The sequence below is a fragment of the Salmo trutta genome, chromosome 12 (genome assembly GCF_901001165.1).
Source record: "Salmo trutta chromosome 12, fSalTru1.1, whole genome shotgun sequence".
NCBI lineage: Eukaryota > Metazoa > Chordata > Actinopteri > Salmoniformes > Salmonidae > Salmo > Salmo trutta.
This window is the reverse complement of record NC_042968.1, coordinates 68530154-68549434: the sequence shown is the minus strand read 5'-3', so window position 1 is coordinate 68549434 and position 19281 is coordinate 68530154. Positions and strand designations below refer to the sequence as shown.

Genomic DNA, 19281 nt, shown 5'->3' with positions numbered 1-19281 from the left:
CAAGCAAATTATGTATAATGTATTTCTGAATGTATGCATGTTTCTGTTCAAGATACTAGTCTTGATCCTGAAGAGACTAGCCCAGTCAGAAAAGGTTTGTCCCATCTGTATTGTCTGTGCCCCTCACTGTTTAACCTATTGTCACGTCACATTCCTGTGTGTCATCCATAACAGTGACGTTAAGGAGCAATGTGAGGGTCTTCTGAAACATCCTTTTCTGACCGCGGCTGAAGATGTCCCTCTGAAAAAGAACGGCCCAGAATTCCTCCACGTGCCACGAGAGATCAAAAAACTATTAAATCCCTTTTCGCCATTCTTATTGACAACGGCATACGTGACTGGCAGCTCAAAGAACTGGGATGGGTAATTTAACTGTTTTGATTCTAAACTCAAGAAGCCTAATCAAATAATTGTGAAACTTACAGTGAAATGTGATGGTAGTCTTTCATGGAGATGAAATCCAAATAGGTTTATATAAAATTACATAGAAGATACAAGACTGCATAACTAGAATGAGCATATTGACATAATTTTTCAAACTGTTTTAGGCCTTCATTTTGATTTGATGTGCGATACACTGTTGTATAGCACCCTCATGTGGCTAGAGTTCCACACTGGCCATACAGAGCAAAAGAGTAAGATTTTGTAACTGCAGAGACACATTTCTAATAGAAATAAATAGGAATCTCAACGTTTCACAGCAAATTCATAGGTGTAGGTAGGTCCATGTGGGTTTTGGGGGATTAAAATCGTTAGGAGACATTCATTGCGGCTATGGAACCCTGACCTGTTCACCGGACGTGCTACCTGTCCCAGAACTGCTGTTTTCAACTCTCTAGAGACAGCAGGAGCGGTAGAGATACACTCAATGATCGGCTATGAAAAGCCAACTGACATTTACTCCTGAGGTGCTGACTTGTTGCACCCTCGACAACTACTGTGATTATTATTATTTGACCATGCTGGTCATTTATGAACATTTGAACATCTTGGCCATGTTCTGTTATAATCTCCACCCGGCACAGCCAGAAGAGGACTGGCCACCCCTCATAGCCTGGTTCCTCTCTAGGTTTCTTCCTAGGTTTTGGCCTTTCTAGGGAGTTTTTCCTAGCCACCGTGCTTCTACACCTGCATTGCTTGCTGTTTGGGGTTTTAGGCTGGGTTCCTGTACAGCACTTTGATATATCAGCTGATGTAAGAAGGGCAATATAAATACATTTGATTTGATTCTATTACTCTTTTTGACCCGTTAGCATGAAACATCCACTTCTGAGGTTCAATTAATTTTGTTAAATTGATAGTGCACGAATATGAACTAAAATACATTCTCTCTTCATAAGATAAAAGTTACAAACAAAAGGACTCAAACAAGATCCCTGAGGGATGCATTCTGTTTTATTGACCTTTGCCTTCTTGCTGAATAAGTGCAAGCTGAAAATGAAAACTTAAAAGGACAGTGCTTGGGAGTAACACATCGTCCCTGTCCTAAAAAAAAGCCATTGAAAAGTCATGTCAGAGTTATATGTGTCTCACTTTTGGACACCTGCCCTCATATGTCCTGGTTGCGTCTCGGTATGATGATCTTGCGATAGGTCCGTCTCTCCGAGATGTTGCGTTTAACTTTGACCACGGGTTGCGAGGCCATCTCCAGATCCAGGGAGGGGCTGGAGTGGGACTTCTTCAGGGTTCCCTCCTCCCCCTCCTCATCCACTGTGTCCTTACACACAGCTCTGTCAAACAGGCTGAGCTCGCTGGTTCCCACCTCAGTCTCGGTTGACTGGTTCAAACCCTTCCAGACCTCCAGCATCTGGATGTAGGCCTCGTAGCGACATTTCTGTAGGGAGAGGAAGGAATGAGACCTCTAATGGAGTGAAGGGGGAAAAATGTAGCCTGCATTACGATACTGTCACAGAGCTTAACATTGTGGTCAATCCCATATGCACATAAATATGCAGATAAAACACACACACACCTCATGCTGCAGGTACTCCTCTCTGACTCGGTGTTCCTCCATCTCCTTGGCTTTGGCCCTGCGCCCGTCAGGGAGACTCTGCTGCAGGTAGGCCAGGTCTTCCTGGAAGGACTCCAGCATGCCTGCATGGGACTGCAGCTGTCTCTCCTGCAGGGGGCAGCAGAGAGCCAGGCTCAGTGAACAGGCTCAGAACACACTCCAGGTAGAAAGTGTCCCTAACCATAGATCTAGTATCAGATTACCATACCTGGCCCAGCAGAACTAGAGTACATAAACTCAGCAAAAAAGAAACGTCCCCTTTTCAGGACCCTGTCTTTCAAGGATAATTCGTAAAAATCCAAATAACTTCACAGGTCTTCATGGTAACGATTTTAAACACTGTTTCCCATGCTTGTTCAATGAAACATAAACAATTAGTGAACATGCGCCTGTGGAACGGTCATTAAGACACTAACAGCTCACAGACGGTAAGCAATTAAGGTCACAGTTATGAAAAAACTTAGGACACTAAAGAGGCCTTTCTACTGACTCTGAAAAACACCAAAAGAAAGATGCCCAGGGTCCCCGCTCATCTGCGTGAACGTGCCTTAGGCATTCTGCAAGGCATGAGGACTGCTGATGTGGCCAGGGCAAAAAATTGCAATGTCCATACTGTGAGACGTCTAAGACAGCGCTACAGGGAGAAAGGACGGTCAGCTGATCGTCCTCGCAGTGGCAGACCACGTGTAACAACACCTGCACAGGATCAGTACATCTGAACATCACACCTGCGGGACAGGTACAGGATGGCAACAACAACTGCCCGAGTTACACCAGGAATGCACAATCCCTCCATCAGTGCTCAGACTTTCCGCAATAGGCTGAGAGAGGCTGGACCCAGGGCTTGTACAGTGAGGGAAAAAAGTATCTGATCCCCTGCTGATTTTGTACGTTTGCCCACTGACAAAGAAATGATCAGTATATAATTTTAATGGTAGGTTTATTTGAACAGTGAGAGACAGAATAACAACAAAAAAATCCAGAAAAACGCATGTCAAAAATGATTTGCATTTTAATGAGGGAAATAAGTATTTGACCCCCTCTCAATCAGAAAGATTTCTGGCTCCCAGGTGTCTTTTATACAGGTAACGAGCTGAGATTAGGAGCACACTCTTAAAGGGAGTGCTCCTAATCTCAGCTTGTTACCTGTATAAAAGACACCTGTCCACAGAAGCAATCAATCAATCAGATTCCAAACTCTCCACCATGGCCAAGACCAAAGAGCTCTCCAAGGATGTCAGGGACAAGATTGCAGACCTACACAAGGCTGGAATGGGCTACAAGACCATCGCCAAGCAGCTTGGTGAGAAGGTGACAACAGTTGGTGCGATTATTCGCAAATGGAAGAAACACAAAAGAACTGTCAATCTCCCTCGGCCTGGGGCTCCATGCAAGATCTCACCTCGTGGAGTTGCAATGATCATGGAGAACGGTGAGGAATCAGCCCAGAACTACACAGGAGGATCTTGTCAATGATCTCAAGGCAGCTGGGACCATAGTCACCAAGAAAGCAATTGTTAACACACTACGCCGTGAAGGACTGAAATCCTGCAGCGCCCGCAAGGTCCCCCTGCTCAAGAAAGCACATATACATGCCCGTCTGAAGTTTGCCAATGAACATCTGAATGATTCAGAGGACAACTGGGTGAAAGTGTTGTGGGCAGATGAGACCAAAATGGAGCTCTTTGGCATCAACTCGCCGTGTTTGGAGGAGGAGGAATGCTGCCTATGACCCCAAGAACACCATCCCCACCATCAAACATGGAGGTGGAAACATTATGCTTTGGGGGTGTTTTTCTGCTAAGGGGACAGGACAACTTCACCGCATCAAAGGGACAATGGACGGGGCCATGTACCGTCAAATCTTGTGTGAGAACCTCCTTCCCTCAGCCAGGGCATTGAAAATGGGTCGTGGATGGGTATTCCAGCATGACAATGACCCAAAACGCACGGCCAAGGCAACAAAGGAGTGGCTCAAGAAGAAGCACATTAAGGTCCTGGAGTGGCCTAGCCAGTCTCCAGACCTTAATCCCATAGAAAATCTGTGGAGGGAGCTGAAGGTTCGAGTTGCCAAACGTCAGCCTCAAAACCTTAATGACTTGGAGAAGATCTGCAAAGAGGAGTGGGCCAAAATCCCTCCTGAGATGTGTGCAAACCTGGTGGCCAACTACAAGAAACGTCTGACCTCTGATTGCCAACAAGGGGTTTGCCACCAAGTACTAAGTCATGTTTTGCAGAGGGGTCAAATACTTATTTCCCTCATTAAAATGCAAATCAACTTATAACATTTTTGACATGTGTTTTTCTGGATTTTTATGTTGTTATTCTGTCTCTCACTGTTCAAATAAACCTACCATTAAAATTATAGACTGATCATTTCTTTGTCAGTGGGCAAACGTACAAAATCAGCAGGGGATCAAATACTTTTTTCCCCCTCACTGTACAAGCCCTGGGTCCAGCCTCTCTCAGCCTATTGCGGAAAGTCTGAGCACAGATGGAGGGATTGTGCATTCCTGGTGTAACTCGGGCAGTTGTTGCCATCCTGTACCTGTCCCGCAGGTGTGATTTTCAGCAGGGGATCAAATACTTTTTCCCTCACTGTAGGCCTGTTGTAAGTTAGGTCCTCACCAGACATCACCGGCAACAACGTTGCCTATGGGCACAAACCCACCGCCGCTGGACCAGACCGGACTGGCAAAAGTGCTCTTCACTGACGAGTCGTGGTTTTCTCACCAGGGGTGATGGTCGGATTCGCGTTTATTGTCAAAGGAATGAGCGTTACACTGAGACCTGTACTCTGGAGTGGGATCGATTTGGAGGTGGAGGGTCCGTCATGGTCTGGGGCGATGTGTCACAGCATCATCGGACTGAGCTTGTTGTCATTGCAGGCAATCTCAACGCTGTGCGTTACAGGGAAGACATTCTCCTCCTTCATGTGGCACCCTTCCGGCAGGCTCATCCTGACATGACCCTCCAGCATGACAATGCCACCAGCAATACTGCTCGTTCTGTGCATGATTTCCTGCAAGACAGGAATGTCAGTGTTCTGCCATGGCCAGCGAAGAGCCCGGATCTCAATCCCATTGAGCACGTCTGGGACCTGTTGGATCGGAGGGTGAGGGCTAGGGCCATTCCCCCCCCAGAAATGTCCGGGAACTTGCACGTGCCCTGGTGGAAGAGTGGGGTAACATCTCACAGGAAGAACTGGCAAATCTGGTGCCGTCCATGAGGAGGAGATGCACTGCAGTACTTAATGCAGCTGGTGGCCACACCAGATACTGACTGTTACTTTTGATTTTGACCCACCTTTGTTCAGGGACACATTATTCAATTTCTGTTCGTCACATCTGTGGAACTTGTTCAGTTTATGTCTCAGTTGTTGAATCTTATGTTCATACAAATATTTACACATGTTAAGTTTGCTGAAAATAAACGCAGTTGACAGTGAGAGGACATTTATTTTTTTGCTGAGTTCACAGTCTCAACGTACTACTAGACTCCTAAATATCACACCCCACAAAGATGAATACATAACGTACTAAAACAAAGCAGTTGGGACTACAGAGAGTGAACCAAGAGGGTATGTGAGTACAGTACCAGTGTGTGCGCAGACTGTGAGGCAGGCAGGATGGGTCTGCAGAACTTCCTCTGAGAGCCCACGGCAGCAGGGAAGGGAGGAGAGGAGTGTAGGGCTGACACCAGGTTGATACGGCTGATCCATGAAATCATCTCTGTTGTGGAGCTGGGGACAACAAGGGAACCGTGCACATAGAAAACATATCTAATCATATCTTTGTACATAAAGTCACAGGATTATTGGACTGCTGCATCCTGATTGATTCGATTGTTCCTTCACACCGCCAAACACATTAGTCCTTTGTGTGACAAATGTAAATTCACAACTCCAATACTACATGGATACAGTTCCGGTCTCTCAAACATACATACTACATAGACTCACGAGGCCTGAAAGAGGAAGACCCTCCAGTCAGCGGTCTGCAGGCGGAAGACGTGTGGTCTCTTAGTGTAGTCTGCTGCCTGCTCTGCCAGGGCATGGTGCACACTGACCACCTCCTCTGTACTCTGCCACTCCATCGTATACTCATCCTGAGGGGGAGAAGAGGTTGGATGGGGTAACAAGCAGGGAGGGATTCGTGTGAAAGGCATCCAGAACATTATCATGAGGCCGTGATATGGAAAGTATGGAATAAGAGGAGGTGACAAGATGAGGGAGAGGAGGAAGAGGAGGAGACTCTAACCTTCTGTAAGTAGAGGACCATTCCCTTCAGCACTCCATAGAAGATCTTCCAGCTTCTCTTCCCCCAAGGAGCTGTCACACACAAAGGATTTATCAAAACACTATGACGCTTTTTACACACTTTATTGCCTTGATATTTGAGTTCCTATGGTTTCGTGCAAACAGTGTCACAGTCCAACTCACTGCGTTTGCCATCGATGTCAGCGTGGGCCTTGCGTTTGAGGAAGCTCTGTTTGAACACTGTGGCCTTCTTGTCATGCGGCACATCTTGGAACGGGTTGCTCTTGGAGCGCAAGGGTGCGTCCTCTTTAGCGTCCTCCGCCAACAACATGGAGCTCTTCAGTTCCTTCTCATCACTGAACAGGGCGATTGACGAGATGAAGGGAGGAATGAAGAAGCAATGGAGAGGAAATTTAAAAACAATGAAAGTATGAGAGGTGTAACACAACCACAATATATTGGAGAAAGCAACATGAAGAGGAAGCTGTATGTAAATCAGCCATGTCCAAGGGGAGACTGAAAAGGTGGTGGTAAATAGTACAGAATAATGCTACCCACTACCTTGTTCTTAAGTCAGACTACTTACACTGCCCATTCCAGAGGCTCGTTCTTAATGGAGTTGTAGAGAGCCTGAGAAAGAAACAAGAGAAAGGACACTGAAGTCTTCCATTAAAACGGGCTACTTCAGACTGCTATAGACACTGTTCTATCAGTTAACAGTATCTACTGAAATATTGAGTAGGTGTAGAATGAGGAGGATAATCTTACCTTCAACAGCTCCTTACTGAAGTTCTCACCCTCATTCATCCCATCCAGGTTGGACAGGAAGCTGGACACAGACATGGGTTTGCCCACATTCTGAGGACAGACACAAAAACAATGTTTAACTCAGTAGCGGTCAGTGCTGTTTAATTTTATTTCTTATGAGGATGATCTTATTTCTATCACAGCATATTGGATGACTGTCATTCATATTCCATTCACCCAGTTCAATGTAACATCGATAGGTTTAGGCTACTACATGATACTCACATTTTCCCTAAACCCATCATGAGGTTGCTACAACCTAGACAACAAATTCAAGTTTACAACGTAGGTGCACAGGTCGAGAGACATTTTTCAGTAATCAAGGTGACAGACCGTGACACATTCAATACTGCCTTGCACACTCTTGCCTGCATCTAGCTGATCTAAGGCGTAATCAGTAGTCCAACAGTCGCAAACGAGAGTTTCTATTGGCCAAATTCAGGTGTTTAACTCCGTTTCATTCCATTTTCTTCTGTTTAAGAAATGTATTTCAACAGAATCAGCAGAATAAATAAACCCTTGAACACCACAAACAGTTCAATTCAAAGCAGCCACAAAGCAGCCACATAGCAGCCACATAGCAGCCACATAGCAGCCACATAGCAGCCACATGGTCATTTGCTCATTGTATAATTCCTTCTCGCATCTACACGCTCTCCTCTCACATTTTCCTTTCAACTTCAGTGCACAATACAGTAGCTGACCAGGCAAAAATCCTTTCCAAAACAAAACGTCATACCATAACCGCTACACACAGCCTACATCGTTGTCACAATATTAGCTAACATCATAGTCAACATAGCTAAGTATTTTAACTAACTCGCAATAAACCCGCTACAATCTTGCAGTACAGTGTACAGCAAGCGGTTACACCGTTGGGCCCCGTTGGGAATAAATCAAACCAAAAGCGTACCTTGACTTAGAAAAGTTACAGTGTTGGATAGCCATAGCCAGCTAACATAGCATCCCTCTCTGTTTGAGCCAGGAATTTGAGTAGGCTAAACTAGCTAGCTGCATTCGCTAGATAGGTAAGTAAAAAAAAAACACAATGAAATATAGCTAGCTTTCGCTCTCTTTTGCTTCTCCATTAAAAAAAAAATTAATTTGTTCAAAACTGTTCAACTATTGTCTCACTCTCTCTTTGGGTCAACTACTCACCACATGTTATACACTGCAGTGCTAGCTAGCTGTAGCTTATGCTTTCAGTACTAGATTCATTCTCTGATCCTTTGATTGAGTTGAAAACATGTCAGTTCATACAGCAAGAGCTCTGATAGGTTGGAAGACTTTTAATACAAAACAGTGTATTTTAATCAATTATTTGGTGACGTGAAAATATTTAGTATAGCTTTATCTAAAAAGGATAACTTTGTTTTGTTTCACTCTTTTTATTTTTCTGAAATTCACTAAGGAGGATGGTCCTCCCCTGGTTTAACTGTGTATACATTCAAAACCCTAAATACCAACACATTTGCAGTGAAGTGAGGACTCACCTGTCCATGCAGATCAGAGTTCAGAAGCATCACAGAACAGGTGAGTGTGAGTACTTCTCCGGAAGAGGAGAAGGTGTGAGGGTTGCATTGCTGGAATCGACAGGAGAAATGCTGCAGCACTCGCTCTCTTTCCTGGGTCTCACCGATAAGCACCACCACCCTCAGGAAAGACCTGGGAGAGGAGGGCAAAATAAAGGAAATATAACATCATTTACAGATGGAAGATGCTAATTTGAGACCATTACTTGTTACTATTACAGTGAACTAGGAAAAATCTAATTAGAAAGTGTGAAGGACTTACCTCAGGCCTTGGTCCAGTCTCTGACCGGTGAAGTCAAAGAACTTGAGGTACTCCTCCCCAACGGCTCGGCTAAAGTCATTGCTGAATTAGAGAGGGGCCGGGAGACAAAGACAGGTCAAGTTCATGACTCAAGGTGACACATTATGAGGACAAAAAACTCAGAAAGTACTTACTAGCATGGATCATTACCCTGATAGTTACTACTGCATAAGACCTATGTAATGTAAAGTGTGGCCACTCCATGTTTTGCAGCCTTTGGTCTTACTCTTTGTCCAGGTGTTTGACCACATCTGTCTTGTAGATCCCGTCCAGCCTGTAGAGTCTTTCAGCCAGCCTGCAAGCCTTCTCCCTGTCCAAACCTCCACCATTCATATGGACCACCACTGGTTCTGAGGCCTCTATCTGCTGTACCTGAGACTCCAGTTGCTCTCCACTTCCTTCCCTGGGCAGCAAACATGAATCCTCTGTACACACTTTCTGTTCCAATTGTTCTACCTGCTCTGTCTGCTCAAGCTCTTCTGTCAACTCAGTCAGTGCAGTCTGCGCTGGCTGTTCAGCCCCTGAGTGTTTCTGGTCTTCTGTCTGGTCTGACTGTTCTGTCTGTTCAAGCTCCTCTGTGCAAAGGAAAAGTAATTCTTCTAACTGCTTTGAATGTATTGGTTTGTTTTCTGTCTGCTCGGACTGCTCCGTCTGCTCCATCTCCCCTGATTGTTTTGACTGCTCAGAATCTTCAGAGTGTTCTGTCTGCTGTGATGGTTCTGCCTGCACTGAAAAGTCTGTCTGCTCCGAGTGCATAGTTTGCTCTGGCTGTTGCGTCTGCTCTGATTCTTTTGATTGTTCTGACTGGTCTGTCACTTCTGACTGTTCTGCCTGTTGTAAATGGGCCTCTTCAGTTTGCTGGTCTTCCTCCCCTGACTGATTTGAATGCTCTACCTGGTCGGACTCTAGAAGTTTCTCAGAGTCTTCTGGCTGCTCCGTTGTCTCGGTATTGTTCCCATATTCACTCTGTTCTGTGTGGTTAGGCTCTGACTGCCCACTGTGTTCAGACTTCTCTGAGAGTTCTGACTGTTCTTTCAGTTCAGCTGACTCAAGCAGGTGCTCTACGAGTTCTATAGTCTCTGATTCCTCCTCACTGTCCGACTGTTCCCTCCCCTCTGACTGTCCTATCTGTTCTGTCTGCTCGTCACAATCTCCATTATAAGATAAATTAGTCACAGTCTGCTCCTCCTCCTCTTCCTTCTCCTCATAGTCCGTAGAGCTGGATCCTTGCTCCGGGTTGATCTGTATAGTCAGGACTGTGCCAATCTGTTCCTGTTTCTCTCCCGGCACAGAGTCTAAACTCTCAGTATCCGACCTAGTCTCGGACTCTGCTGTCTGTACAGAGCTAGGATCTATGTCAGAGGGTGTGACAGTCTCCTCTGTCACAGACTGTCCAATCCCTTCCTCTGGCCATGGACATCTCCCTGAAAGAGAGTCTGAACACACAGACACCCATGTTAAAATCGACCAAGTCAATATCACAGGAGGCTTTTGAGGGGAGAACGGCTCATAATAATGGCCGAAAGGGAGCAAATAGAATGGCATCATTTGTTACATTTTACATTTTAGTCATTTAGCAGACGCTCTTATCCAGAGCAACTTACAGTAGTGAATGCATACATTTCATACATTATTTTTTTCCCGTACTGGTCCCCCGTGGGAATCGAACCCACAACCCTGGTGTTGCAAACACCATGCTCTACCAACTGAGCCACACGGGACCATGTTACCATTCCACTTTTCAGCTCCAGTCATTAGAACGAGCCTGTTTTCCCCAATTAAGGTGCCACCAACATCCTTTGCACTCTACATACTATATGATCAAGTCAAAGTGAGAGGTGAGAGGTCAAATGCATTTGAAGGGGTAGCAACTATCAGAATATGTCAACACATGTTAAAATAAAAATCTTAGAGTATGCCCATGGTGCATTTGCGAAAGTGACTTCGGTCTGCACTCACCATGGTCCTCAAATAGCTCTTGTGCTGAAGCCTCCTCTTCTTGTGTGTGTGCTGCATGCTCCTCCACATATGGCCTTGGTGTATCACATGCCTGGAATTGCAAAAGCAGCTGTCAACAATAAACATCAAGCTGGGGAAAACTTGTGATTGAGAAAGAGGTGGGATGATCAGCACTCAGACAGAAGGGACCTGGCTCTCAGATGACTGATATGTACAGTACCAGTCAAAAGCTTGGACATACTTACTCATTCAAGGGTTTTTCTTTATTTTACTATTTTCTACTTTGTCGAATAATAGTGAAGACATCACAATTATGAAATAGCACATATGGAATCATGTAGTAACCAAAAAAAAGTGTATATATTATAGTCTTCAAAGTAGCCACGCTTTGCCTTGATGACAGCTTTGCACACTCTTGGCATTCTCTCAACCAGCTTCACCTGGAATGCTTTTCCAACAGCCTTGAAGGGGTTCCCACATATGCCAAGCACTTGTTGGCTGCTTTTCCTTCACTCTGCGGTCCAACTCATCCCAAACCATCTCAATTGGGTTGAGGTCAGGTGATTGTGGAGGCCAGATCATCTGATGCAGCACTCCATCGCTCTCCTTCTTGGTCAAATATCCCTTACACAGCCCAGAGGTGTGTTTTTGGTCATTGTCCTGTTGAAAAACAAATGACAGTCCCACTAAGCTCAAACCAGATGGGATGGCGTATTGCTGTAGAATGCTGTGGTAGCCATGCTGGTTAAGTGTGCCTTGAATTCTAAACAAATCACTGACAGTGTCACCAGCAAAGCACCCCCACACCATCATACCTTCTCCTACATGCTTTACGGTGGGAACCACACATGCGGAGATGATCCATTCACCTACTCTGCATCTCATAAAGACTCGACGGTTGGAACCAAAAATCTCAAAATTGGACTCATCAGACCAAAAGGACAGATTTCCACCGGTCTAATGTCCATTGCTCGTGTCTCTTCTTCTTATTGGTGTCTTTTAGTAGTGGTTTCTTTGCAGCAATTCAACCATGAAGGCCTGATTCACGCAGTCTCCTCTGAACAGTTGATGTTGAGATGTGTCTGTTACTTGAAAGCTGTTCTTGCCATAATATGGACTTGGTCTTTTCCCAAATAGGGCTATCTTCTGCATACCCCCCCCCCCTACCTTGTCACAGCACAACTGATTGGCTCGAATGCATTAAGGAAAGAAATTCCACAAATTAACTTTTAACAAGGCACACCTGTTAATTGAAATACATTCCAGGTGACTACCTCATGAAGCTGGATGAGAGAATGCCAAGAGTGTGCAAAGCTGTCATCAAGGCAAACGGTGGCTACTTTGAAGAATCTAAAATATATTTTGATTTGTTTAACACTTTTTTGGTTACTACAGTGAGGGAAAAAGTATTTGATCCCCTGCTGATTTTGTACGTTTGCCCATTGACAAAGAAATGATCAGTCTATCATTTTAATGGTAGGTTTATTTGAACAGCGAGAGACAGAATGACAACAAAAAAATCCAGAATAACGCATGTCAAAAATGTTATAAAATGATTAGCATTTTAATGGGGGAAATAAGTATTTGACCCCTCTGCAAAACATGACTAAGTACTTGGTGGCAAAACCCTTGTTGGCAATCACAGAGGTCAGGCGTTTCTTGTAGTTGGCCACCAGGTTTGCACACATCTCAGGAGTGATTTTGGCCCACTCCTCTTTGCAGATCTTCTCCAAGTCATTAAGGTTTCGAGGCTGACGTTTGGCAACTCGAACCTTCAGCTCCCTCCACAGATTTTCTATGGGATTAAGGTCTGGAGACTGGCTAGGCCACTCCAGGACCTTAATGTGCTTCTTCTTGAGCCACTCCTTTGTTGCCTTGGCCGTGTGTTTTGGGTCATTGTCATGCTGGAATACCCATCCACGACCCATTTTCAATGTCCTGGCTGAGGGAAGGAGGTTCTCACCCAAGATTTGACGGTACATGGCCCCATCCATCGTCCCTTTGATGCGGTGAAGTTGTCCTGTCCCCTTAGCAGAAAAACACCCCCAAAGCATAATGTTTCCACCTCCATGTTTGACGGTGGGGATGGTGTTCTTGGGGTCATAGGCAGCATTCCTCCTCCTCCAAACACGGCGAGTTGAGTTGATGCCAAAGAGCTACATTTTGGTGTCATCTGACCACAACACTTTCACCCAGTTGTCCTCTGAATCATTCAGATGTTCATTGGCAAACTTCAGACGGGCATGTATATGTGCTTTCTTGAGCAGGGGGACCTTGCGGGTGCTGCAGGATTTCAGTCCTTCGCGGCGTAGTGTGTTACCAATTGTTTTCTTGGTGACTATGGTCCCAGCTGCCTTGAGATCATTGACAAGATCCTCCCGTGTAGTTCTGGGCTGATTCCTCACCGTTCTCATGATCATTGCAACTCCACGAGGTGAGCTCTTGCATGGAGCCCCAGGCCGAGGGAGATTGACAGTTCTTTTGTGTTTCTTCCATTTGCGAATAATCGCACCAACTGTTGTCACCTTCTCACCAAGCTGCTTGGCGATGGTCTTGTAGCCCATTCCAGCCTTGTGTAGGTCTACAATCTTGTCCCTGATATCCTTGGACAGCTCTTTGGTCTTGGCCATGGTGGAGAGTTTGGAATCTGATTGATTGATTGCTTCTGTGGACAGGTGTCTTTTATACAGGTAACAAACTGAGATTAGGAGCACTCCCTTTAAGAGTGTGCTCTAATCTCAGCTCGTTACCTGTATAAAAGACACCTGGGAGCCAGAAATCTTTCTGATTGAGAGGGGGTCAAATACTTATTTCCCACATTAAAATGCAAATCAATTTCTAACATTTTTGACATGCGTTTTTCTGGATTTTTGTTGTTGTTATTCTGTCTCTCACTGTTCAAATAAACCTACCATTAAAATAATAGACTGATCATTTCTTTGTCAGTGGGCAAACGTACAAAATCAGCAGGGGATCAAATACTTTTTTCCCTCACTGTACATGATTCAATATGTGTTATTTCATAGTTTTGATGTCTTCACTACTATTCTACAATATAGAAAATGGTCAAAATAAAGAAAAACCCTTGAATGAGTAAGTGTGTCCAAACTTTTGACTGGTACTGTATAACGGTACATTCCATCCACCTCATCTCAACCTACGACTGAAACCTAAATGCTGGTATATAATCTATGAATAGACAGAGGTAGAGCCATTTCTCATCCTAAATACTCTCTTTCTCTTGTACTTTCACAGACAAACACACACATGCACACAGGAAATAAAGGTCCACAAATGGACCCAAACACACAGCAACATAATCTCAAATGACAACAGACACATAACCACAATCCTTTCCTGTCTGCCTGACGTACCCGAGGGGAGCTTTCACTCTGGTCTGTGTCCAAAGGCAGCTGTTGCTCCGGTCCGTTGTGATTATGTGTCTTCTCCTGGACAGACAGCTCTATGTTGATTCCTGTTACACAGGCTTGATGTTCCTGCTGCTGGTGGTGGGACAGGGGACTCACAGTCCAGTCCAGACTGGCCGCTCCACTGGAGTCCAGCTCATCGGCCGGGCTGTCAGTCATGGGGTAGGGCATGTCAGGGGAGAGGTCGGTTATGTCCCACTGCACCGTGGCAAAGGACAGAGGGACACTGGGATGGATCATGGGGTACACAGGTAAAGTCATGGAATCCCAGTGCTCCTCTGGCTCCTCAGTCTGAAGAGAGTTACCCTCTTTCTCCCTGTCCATCAGGTTCACTTGCTCCTCCATCTCTCTCCACCCAATAGCCTCCTCCAGTGGCCTGCTCTGTAGTGGGAGATCCATATTGGGCCATGTCTGGCTGTCTGGCTCCCTGAGGTCTGGGAGAGGAGAGCGCACCCTAGACCCCTCCATAACCTCTCTCTTCACTCAGTCCTAAGCAGAGAGATATGTCTCAACTTAGTTTAGTCTCGTTCCTCTGTGCTGGGCAGGGCATCCATCTTGGAATTAGGTCAAAGTGATGCTGTCATGGTTGACTCCTGTGGTTGGTTAGCTTCCGGTGCTGCCCTAGTTATGTGCACGAGGTCCGTAAAGCAAGAACATTCACGTACAATAAAATATGGCAAAACATTCATTCAAACTAACTAGTGACTCGCTCATAAATTCCCACAGTAATGTCAAACAAGTAGTGTTTGTAAAGGGCTAATGTTCAAATGAAAATAAATCAGTAAGACAATATGTTTAGCTAAAGACAGGTTCTCTTTAAGTACACCTTGAGGAGATCAATCATTCTGGCACTTGTTTATAAATAAACATATGTGGCGAACTGAGTCATCTGCCAAATGAAAGCCAACCTAAACAGGTACAGTAAATCGAAGAGGAAATACTACTCTGCAGGCTAAAATCTACTCCAACACTCCCCAACACCTGACTCATATATCAAGAATATTAGTGTGAAATTTCAATTTGTAAATTGTATTATTTAAAAAAAAAAAAAAGGACTAGGGTGTGAGATTAGCACTCTTTCAATTGACAGAAAGCCAACATCCTAAAATTTAGACCAGTGGTGGCTCATGTCACGCTCACACATCATACACAAATAGGCACAGTTCAATGACAAACAGTGTCTCTTAAACATATTAAAATGTAAGCCAACACTCACCATTCACTTCTGCATACCAAACACTATCCAGTTCAAATATTTTAAGGAAGAGGTTGTTTTATAAACCCTGTTGACTTCACTCTCTTTTGGCGTGGCACAGCGGATGTGCTTTGCAATGACTTTTGCTGAAACATTACAGAGGCGCATTTACTTCCTGACCACAGAAGAGCAGCCTTTACAGAAAGAGAGAGAGAGAGAGAAGTTGGAGAGCAAAGATGGAGAGAAATAGAGAGTGAGAGCCAGATGGTGGGGGTGTGAGCGGTTTCACTGTATCCTGAATATTCATGTCTACTGCTAACCATCAACTTGAGCTACCATGATGTACATGTATAGGTCATGGTCCATGGAACAACCCTGAGGAGATCAGTTAAGATATACAGTAGTATGTTGTTGATCCATATCAAGGACACTACCTGATATAAACACAGCATTTTTGTAACAATTCATGTGAAGCCTTATACTAAGCCTCTAGTCTTCAGAATTGCACGGTCATCAAAAGAAGGGTGACATGGAAAAGGGTTTAAATACCTCCTATTCCCTCTATATAAACTTTCACTCCATTTCTTTCTTTCAGTCTCTCAGCCTTTTTGTCAATAGTCTACTCACATCACATAACCAACATCCGGGACCGTGCTTGGCCACACTTCCTGTGTGGGTGCTCACTTCTCATTTCCTGTTAGGGTGCTAGGCTGGCGCTCCACTTAAAGACAGTAAAGAACGGTATAAACTTATGTTAGATAGATACTTTATTTTTGCACCCCATACTTCCTCATTGAATCTGTGTGAATGAGATTTTCAGATCTCTGAGATTGTATAAAGATCCATGTGTGTGATGTATAAACTAGATTACTCTTACTTTGCAGTCTGGATAAAGACTAGTGACTCGCTCATAGAAGTCATCATCTTTCTTTAGGTATAATATTTGAAGGTATTCAGGTCATAGGTTACAGTTATCTAATTAGAGGAACATTGTTCCCTTCATGCAGGCACAATACAGGCCTATCTATTGTTTGTTGTAATAACAACAATAATCTCTGACCTTGGATTTGAATGTTGCTGGTGATTAAGTCTTCAGGTTCTTAAAGTTAATAAGAGAGAGATTTCAGTTGTGTCCTTTAAATTACCAGCATTACTACACTGAACAAAAATATGAAATGCAACATGTAAAGTGTTGGTCCCATGTTTCATGAGCCGAAATAAAATATATCAGAAATGTGCCATACGCACAAAAAATGTATTTCTCTCACATTTTGTGCACAAATTTGTTTACATCTCTGTTAGTGAGCATTTCTCCTTTGCCAAGATAATCCATCCACCTGACAGGTGTGGCATATCAAGAAGCTGAATAAACAGCATGATCATTACACAGGTGCACCTTGTGCTGGGGACAATATAAGGCCACTAAAATGTGCAGTCTCGTCACACAACACAATGCCACAGATGTCTCAAGTTTTCAGGGAAGGTGCAATTGTCATGCTGACTGCAGGAAGGTCCACCAGAGATGTTGCCAGATAATTTCTCTACCATAAGCCACCTCCAACATTATTTTAGAGAATTTGTCAGTACCTCCAACCAAAGACCACGTGTATGGAGTCGTGCGGGCAAGCGGTTTGCTGATGTCACCGTTGTGAACAGAGTGACACATGGTGGTGGTGGGTTATGGTATGGGCAGGCATAAACTACAGACAATGAACACAATTGCACTTTATCAATGTTAATTCGAATGCACAGAAATACCGTGACGAGATCCTGAGGCCCCATTGTGAGTCCCATTTCTTTAAGGTATCTATGACCAACAGATGCATATCTGTATTCCCAGTCATGTGAATCCATAGATTAGGGCCTAATTAATTTATTTTAATTTGCTGACTTCCTTATATGAACTGTAACTCAGTAAAATCTTTGAAAATGTTGCATGTTACATTTATATTTTTGTTGAGCATATTTGAACCAAATTCAGGAAATGAAGGTCTAATAAACAGGGACAAGGCAATGGCAAAGGTTTAGTGCAGCTGATGAACCATTACATGAACTTGTGGATGTCCCAGTGATTATGTGGATCATCCCCTACCAGTGGACCATTGTATTGGCAGGCACTATGCATGGGACTCGAACTGTTGAGACAGTCTATCAGAGTGAGATGCCAAACTGACTGTAACCACATTGACTCTTCAACAACACACCCAAAGGCTCTACATGGCAAGTACAACGATGCACAAATCAAACCCCAAACTTGAATGAAACCATCAACACCAACAAGATAACAAGGTTAATATATATTATTCATGTGTGGAAACACCAGATAATAAACACTACTGCTGTCAGCAAACTAATAACATGCCTGAGATCATTAAAAACTCAAACACAAACTACTTTCAGAGAGTAACACTTGCCATTTACATAGTAAACTTCAATTTGGACTTACCCTTTAAAGCCTTCTCAGGGGGTATCATATGACCAGTGAGTTAGTAAGGCTTTAAGTCAGTCTGGGGGGGAAAACCTCTTTATTGCCATGTCGACAGACAGCTTAGTGCACAAGGTGTAATCCCTCAGATGACATGTTTTCTAGCCTCTCTCACTTACACAGCGCTAGCCAGCCTGGGGTGTCACAGAGGATGCATGCAAGTCCTAGTCCACTCCTCCTCTGTGAGAGATACCTCATCTCCAGGCAACAGATCCCAGACTTCCACCTCCCTCTGCAACATGGATATGCCTTGCAAAAACAGGGAAAGAGGCAACAAAAAGAAAGAAAAGCCACATTGTGATTGGCAGGGAGCGAAATAGCACAAAGACACCTGAGAGCATTGGGCCCGCCCACAGCCTAAAGGCACAGATGCGCACAAGCATACATTGAGGGGATTCTATAACGCTGGCCCGGGCAGGCATACTTTGCACTGGGTGAAAAGTGATTGCATTCGTTTTGGAACCGTGCTGCTCCCGGGCATGAGCCAGCTGCCTCGTTCTGGCCGACAGCGAAGTCGACTCAAAACAAAAGGTGGACGAATGAGTAGGATTTTGTATGTTTTTTAAAATATTTTTTGATAAAAAGGCTTAAGCTGCCTTCCCAATGACAACTAGTTTGAAAATGTGAACATACATTTTATGGAAAATAGATGCATGTTTCTGAACGATGGATCATGCTGTTGACAACATAACCAAGCGCTGCAGATTCCTGTTTGATTTGAGCATGGCACTCCTCCCTCACCGGTCATAGGCCGGTCCAACCGGACCAGCTTAATATAACTCAGCCACAGGTTAGGGGAGTGCCTCAACTTCATTCCTGAAAGTCTTGACTGACACAAGGGAGTGGACTGGTCGAGCGTCAGGGCACTGTAGGCATCCTTTGAAGCAAATACTTGTGAGTCCCAGTGGACCATATTCCCCCTGGTCTACTGATTCCAAGACAACATTCCCACTGTGTTTTTCTAAGGATTGTTCCATGGAAACCTCAAAATAACAAAACAGTTCAACAGAACCACTTTGCATGTGTCGACTTGATGAATGATGTTGTTAAGACGCGCCGCTTGTAGCCAGGGCTAGTTGTTGTGACATGTATGACTTGGGTCTATGCTTCTTGAACTGTAAACACGTGTCAAATCAACAAACAAGCTACTACAAGCCGCCCTCGAAAGAATGCACTAAATATATCACATATATAACATTAAACATGTACATTTACCTGCCAGGTGGTTGGTTGCCTACTACACTTGAATCGACGGGTAACACACATGCAATGCGTCCTCCTTGCCTGCGGAGGCGGTAGAAGAGG

The 19281-nt window shown here is 44.4% G+C and overlaps 1 protein-coding gene across 8 annotated transcripts; it reads right to left on the bottom strand.

Annotated features, from left to right (window-relative positions):
• Window positions 1-1375: 1375 nt before the first annotated feature.
• Window positions 1376-19276, bottom strand: LOC115204059 (PH and SEC7 domain-containing protein 1). Of its 8 annotated transcripts, none has more exons than XM_029769315.1 (17): window positions 19192-19276; window positions 17938-18225; window positions 16119-16212; window positions 15513-15685; window positions 14243-14917; window positions 10869-10959; window positions 9136-10345; window positions 8871-8951; window positions 8570-8741; window positions 7038-7127; window positions 6856-6899; window positions 6453-6625; window positions 6271-6341; window positions 5973-6118; window positions 5609-5753; window positions 1973-2119; window positions 1376-1834 (listed from the first exon to the last, which is right to left on the bottom strand). In XM_029769315.1, exons 5-17 carry the CDS (start codon window positions 14762-14764, stop codon window positions 1550-1552), a joined length of 3177 nt encoding a protein of 1058 aa, XP_029625175.1. In that variant the 5' UTR covers window positions 14765-14917; window positions 15513-15685; window positions 16119-16212; window positions 17938-18225; window positions 19192-19276; the 3' UTR covers window positions 1376-1549. The 8 variants fall into 8 exon arrangements, with proteins under 8 accessions (XP_029625175.1, XP_029625176.1, XP_029625171.1 ...); XM_029769316.1 differs by having other exon boundaries at window positions 15513-16212; window positions 17938-17998; window positions 18096-18225; XM_029769311.1 differs by having other exon boundaries at window positions 15513-16212.
• Between the last annotated feature and the right edge of the window lie 5 nt (window positions 19277-19281).